Raw genomic sequence first — 6191 nt, forward strand, 5'->3', positions numbered from 1 at the left:
GGATCGGATCCTCGGGGTGCGGTGCGCCAACTTCCTGCGGGTGTACTGCATCTGCGAGAAGACCTGCGTGTGCGACTAGGCGTCCGAGGCACACGACTTCGAGCTGCGGCTGATCATGAACAAAAAGATCAACTCTGAGAACGAGGTGCTGATAATTTCGAGCAATCTCGAGAAGTACAAGCAGGCCAAGGCCTCGCTGCAGGAGCTGCTGGCCCAGATCATCGAGGAGTACAAGAACTGCATGGACAAGTCGGGGCTGCCGGTTCGCAAGGACATCCATCTCCGCATCGCCGAGAAAATGAACCTGGAGCCTGAGCTAAGATTCCTCGACTCGAAGTGAAATTTAATGGTTGATTATTGATGATCAAGCGCAGGCCAGTCAAGCCCGCCTTCGACCTCGAGAGGGAGGCCCAGCAGATTCAGCTCTACCAGGAGGCCGACCCTGCCCTGCCCCTGCCCCTGCCCCTGCCCCCCTCCCACCCTCCAGGGGAGAGATCAAAGAAAAGTCCGGCCTGTATGAGAAATAGGTCAACCTCTACGAAAACCGGACTGACAAAGTGCTGCTCGAAAAGTATGTCAGTGAGGGGCTGATGGGCAAGGAAAAACCTCGGGCTGGATTCGACGCCAAGGTCGAGGAGATGATCGCGCAAGAAAAGGCGAGAATCGAAAGGCCTCAAGAACGACCGAGCTTTAAGGTGGCCTCTAGGTCGCAGCAAGGAGCTGGTCAGGCGCTGCGAAATGCTGTGCGCGGACCTGACCGAAGAGCGGAGTCGCATCTTAGGGGGGATGATGCAGTGCGGGCTGGAGAAGCTGCACCTCACAAAAGGGATGATAAAGATGGAGAACCGGCAGGTCCGAAAGTTCGAGAAGCAGCAGGCGCAGCCAAGGCGGCCGGCGCGAGCGGATGAAGGGCCTCTAGAAGCAGCTCTACAAAGAATCGCTGGAGGACCATCAGTGATACAAATTCACCGCCAGAGAGGCCCTCCTTCCAGGTGCTGATTCGAGGGTGGCTAGCTTCAGCTGGACACGTCTCAGGGCCGCGTGGGGTGGTTTGCTGCTAGCCAGTATTTTGAATGACCGGGCCTTGATCAAGCTCTTTGTTATCAGCTGTATGGCAACTTTTTCGTTTGGGGGGTGGGAGTACGGCCGCGGGGGGCTGGGGTACTTGCCGATCTTGCAGCCTGGATTGACAGCAGGGCAGGCCTGCTTTGACAGGCCTTTTTCCTGAGCTTGTCCTTCAGCTGGTCGAGCTCACCGCGGGTGAGGCATGAGTGGCTGCTGGAGCGGTCTTGACCATGAGGACGTGGGTTTCGTAGGGCTTAAACAAACGTTCCAAAAAGCTCATTAGATACCAATTTCAAGATCAGTTTTTGGCGAGGACGGCCTTGGGGACATCGTTGAGCACCTTGAGGGAGTTGTGCCCGCCCACCAGCATGGCCATGAAGTTGCCACTCCGCGTCTTGATCCGAGGCACTTTCAGCTCGGTGTACATCTCCGAGTTGATCACCCCCAGCTTCTAGGTGGCTGAGTTGTACACTAGGTACACTGTCGAGTGGTTGGTGAAGTTGACCCCTACGAACTCGGAACAGCGAGCCCTGGATGAAGCTGTAGCCGTAGTTCGTGACCAGCACCACTGGCTCCGTCACCACCGCCTCCTGATTGAAGTGCTTGTTCTCCATCTCCAGGGCCAGGCTCTCCAGGCTGCCCTTCTCGCACATCCCCACCATCAGGTCGCTGCAGGTGCCCATCCTGAACCCCACCGCCTTCTTGTCCGCCTCCAGGATGCTGAGGCAGGGGCTGAGGGTCAGGTAGGTGTACTTGTACAGGTGGTTCTTGGTGGCAGTCTCGCCCTCCACTTCGATGCTCGCGTGGTGGTCCTCGATGTAAAAGTCGATTGAAAGAGGGCCGCTGCGGTCGCTGAAGATCCGGTCGATCAGCTGGGTCTTGATTTCTTCTTTGCATCTCAGGATTTCTCGAATGCGGCTGAGCTTGCTCTCCAGGCCGGTGTGGGGGGTCGGCTGTGGCTTTTATGAGCTTCCGATTTTTCAGGAAAATGGAGAGCAACTACTCCTGAGGAGACGGGCTTGGATCGTACCTCCCTGAAGCAAACTGCCTGCTAATCCGCTAATTTTCAAGGATGCACTTCTCGAGGCTGGCAAAGTACTGGTGCACGTACGTTTGCATGAAATGCCCTTCACCGCTATCTTGGCCATGCAGCCTCGCTTGCTCCTCTCGACTCGAAGCGCGCAGGCCACCATTTCCTTCCGACACTCAAAGCCCTTTTCCAGCCAAATATCTCAGAGAGCAGCAGCTTGATAGAATCCACTCGTGCTTGCGATGATCTTCGTGCAGGCAGACAGGACAGCAAAAGATCGAGGCCCAGCGCACTCCAGACAGAGATAGGCCTGGCGCTCGCCTTCATGGAGGCCGCCTTTAGGGCAGGGCCTCTGCAGTCTCAGACACCATTCTTTGAGGTCCATTAATATATTCGGATTAATCAAACCAGCCCATTTGTAATGAATCGGTAAGATTGATCCCTTTGAGCAGCTTCCGGTCAGCACCCGACAGGTGGTGATGCAGGTGGTGCTCCTGCCTCTGGCCTGTCTCAAGCTGGCTGCCTTCCTGGCTATAGTCGCCTTGCTGCTGGTTATCAACGGGCCATCGCCATGCTCGTCCGAGCCTGACCAGCACGCCTTCGACACGATGAACATCCCAAGAAGATTCCTGACCTGTCTGAACGGGCTAGTGCTAGGGCGGCTAGCTCTACTGGCGGCCGGATTCTACAAGATAACAAAGAACGCCAGCCCCTTCAACCACGAGCCCAAGCTCAGGACCAAGTCCGGCACGGCAATATACTGCAATCTACAGTCCCCGATCGACGTGGTCTATCTCATCTACCGCTGCAGTCCAGTCTTTCTGAGGCTGATCAAATTCCGGAACGAGGAGGGCCGGTACCTGTATGTGCAGCTGTCGCAGCTTAGATCTTTCGCTCGCTGTTTTCGAGGTCCGCCTTCGCTCCCATCGTTATCAACTCGCCTGAAGAGCTGACCACTGTCAAGAATGTCAAACTCTCGCTTGAACGGCACATCGAGAACTCGAGAGAAAATATCCATGGGCCGGTGGTGGTGTTCTAACGAGGGGAGACCGACCAACGGCCGGCCACGATTGCTCCTGACTACGATTCCCTCATGATCACAATCCACAGACCCAGGTTCATCTTCAACCTCGACTACGAGGCCTATGGCGTGCCGATCCCCAACACCGGCCGGCACGAGCTGCTGCACCTGCTGATGATCACCGGCAACCTGAGCAACAGCATCGAACTCTACAGCGCGCAGATCAGCCTGGACAGCTACCGCTACTCGCTCATGAAATCCTTCTAAGAAAGATCTGCAGCATGTTCGGGAAAGTGCTGCTGCCCAGGGAAGAAGAGAGGGCAGCCTTTCTGAAGGCAAGGCGAAGAGCGAGTGATTAAATAATTATCAAATTGACTGAAACGAGCCTGGCTCAGGAGAGGGTCGGCTCGAGTACCAGTCTGCACACGGGGCAAGTCGAGAATCGAGTGATCCATCGCCGCCCGCACTTCAGATGGAACTTGTGCTAGCAGGGCAGCGAGTACACGCACATTCGCTTCCTGAACTCTTCCTGGCAGATGGGGCAGCTATCAAAATCTCCGTCAGGGGTGGGCGGACGACTACCTTCTGATCTGGCGATACCAGCCACGAAAGAGACGGTCATCCAAAGAACAGTTTTTTGCGCATAGTCAATCAATCCGAACTGGGTCCGGTCAGGCCAGTTTGCTCTGCACAATGATCCGTGCCCGCTGCTCGATAAGCTGAGCTTTGCCTACTCCACTTTGTCCTTACTGACGAGCAGCTCGTAGCCGCTGTCTGAGAAATAGGCAGGGAAGCGTTCTTCCAGTAGGGCGAGCAGGCTGCAGCCCAACATTGCCACACCTGCAGCACCGCCCGCGATGAAGGGGCTGCTGAGACTGCGCACCCACTGCCTTTCGCCCCGTCGGCAGCAGTTTAACCACCGAGCTGCCTTGCTGACTGTAGGCCAAGGAAAAACCGAACTGTATCAGCATGCCTATCACGGAGGGGATTACATGATCGTGATGTTGAGAGCTGGATCGTAAAGTCGGGCACAGCATTGCTTTTATTCGCCGTCTTCGTTCTAGTCTGGTTTTTCGTCTAAACTGGCGATCCAAAAAGCTGCTATCTTCGCATGGTTTATCAGCACCGAAGTCAGCAGTCCGACCAGCCCGCCGATGGTTAGATACACGGCAGGGTTGTTCTGCAGACCGGCAATCCCTGACACCGCGAAGGCGCCGGCATGGCAGAGGCGAATCCGTCCTTCTCGTTGACCGTGGCACGGAAATGCTCTGAGGCGATGATGCAAGCGCTGGTGCTGGCAGCCATGCCAACGATCATGTCGAAGGCCACGGCACTGTGCTCGGAATGGGCCGTTCGCCACGATGAAGGGCAGGTTCAGCCAGCAAAAGATGCTGCCCATCGTCGCCAGCACTTTGAAAAGGGCGAGATACTCGCCAGGGTTATAGTTTGGGTCTTGAGCCAGCTGCTTTTCTAAACCTCGAAGTCAGGTAAGCGCCCACCGCCCCTCCGAAGATGTGCACCAGACAGCACCCCGCAGGGTCCAGGTGCTGAAACCCCTCGAGCAGCACCTGCAGGACCGCATAGACCATCTGGAAGCAGATGATCAACAGGAACAGCAGCAACATGGGTAGCTTCTGCAGCACCGGATAGAAGGCGATAACAGTGGCAGAGCTCATCCCGAGGGCCTGGTTGAGGCTGGCCAAGCTGATCGAATGGCTGGGCCGACCCCTCCCACCGGCAGGTGATGGGCCAGGTAGCTGAAGCAGAGATGGTTGATCGCGCTGATCCCGATGATCATGAACGTAAAGATCAGCGAGGAGGCTTCACTGCGGCCCACCGCCATCCCCGTCAGCCCCAGACACAGGTATGTGAAACTCGAGATGAACAGGTTTTGGAAGTTGGTCCGCCCATGGGACTCATCAGCGGGGTTGTGAGGGGCAGTTGGCTAGTAGACCACCCAGCTGAAGGTGCCACGAAAAGCACCCACGCTGACAGCATTATCATGGTGCGGGAGCTGTGCCCGGGCGGGCTTGGCCAGTCCAGACTGCAGACGTGCGGTGCTGTTCATTTTCGCTAGTGTTTATGGCTGGCAAGGATTTCGAGGCCTTTCTGGAGGATGTACACTAAGTGGCTAGCAAGAACATCCGCCCCGGGGAGTACAAGCCTGACGCGCAGCTAGAGCGACTCATCAGCGTCAGGTTTTATAACCCCTTTGACGTCCTGCTGCTCGAGTCCGAGGCCACCGAGGCAGAGATAGACCAGCAGTATCGCAGGCTGGCGAGGCTGGTGCACCCTGACCGCAACAAGGACCCGCGGGCGAAAGAAGCCTTTCAGATGTGCGAGCGGGCAGTCAAGGCCTTAAGGGATCCTGACAAGAGGATGGTTTACGTCAGAGTCATGAAGGAGGGCTTAGAAAGGGCCCGCTACTAACGAGACCGGGCCAATCGAAAGCGGAGCAAGGCAGGATTACCGCCTCTTCCGGAAGACAGCTTTGACGCGGAGTATCGGAACACCTACAACCAGATCTTCCAGGAGATGGATGAGCGAAAAAGACACTTGGAAAAATCAAAGGAGAGCAGCTTCAAAGCAAAGGCAGAGGAATAAGAAAGGCTCCGGACCATGGAGCAGTACCGCATCCTGACCGAGGAGGAGTGGGAAAAGACCCGAGAGGACAGGGTGTCAAACTGGCGGGCCTTCCAGAAAAATAAGGGCATGGTGGGCAGCAAGAAGAGCAACTACGGCATCAGGACGCTGGTCCACAAGCCCGAGGCCAGACGGGACAACTCTCCAGGCCAGGAGTGATGAAGGATGAAGAGGAATTACTCTCACGCCTGCCTGAGCCTCAGAATCTGGTCCGGCAGCTGCTTCACCCAGGTGCTGACCTCAGTAAGGTTCAGGAAGCTCAGCCAGATTAGCTTTGATATCCGGGTCCATTCTCGCTTGCTGGCTTCCATGAGACTGCAGATCGTGTCCATGCGCTTGGCCTTTGCTGGCACTTTCAGCAGCTGCAGGGTTAGCTGTAGTGCCCCTGCCGCGATGGCCGATCCCTTCCACTGCGTCGACTCTTGATCCATG

General features: G+C 56.4%; 1 protein-coding gene across 1 annotated transcript; it reads left to right on the forward strand.

The window, feature by feature from the left end:
* The first annotated feature begins 4906 nt into the window (after positions 1-4906).
* LOC127594896 (dnaJ homolog subfamily C member 8-like) lies at positions 4907-5918 on the forward strand. Its single transcript, XM_052056649.1, is given in 2 exon segments — positions 4907-4980; positions 5252-5918. Coding segments are annotated over 2 exon segments (741 nt in total).
* The last annotated feature ends 273 nt before the right edge of the window (positions 5919-6191 follow it).

Source organism: Hippocampus zosterae, unplaced genomic scaffold (genome assembly GCF_025434085.1).
Source record: "Hippocampus zosterae strain Florida unplaced genomic scaffold, ASM2543408v3 HiC_scaffold_303, whole genome shotgun sequence".
Lineage (NCBI taxonomy): Eukaryota > Metazoa > Chordata > Actinopteri > Syngnathiformes > Syngnathidae > Hippocampus > Hippocampus zosterae.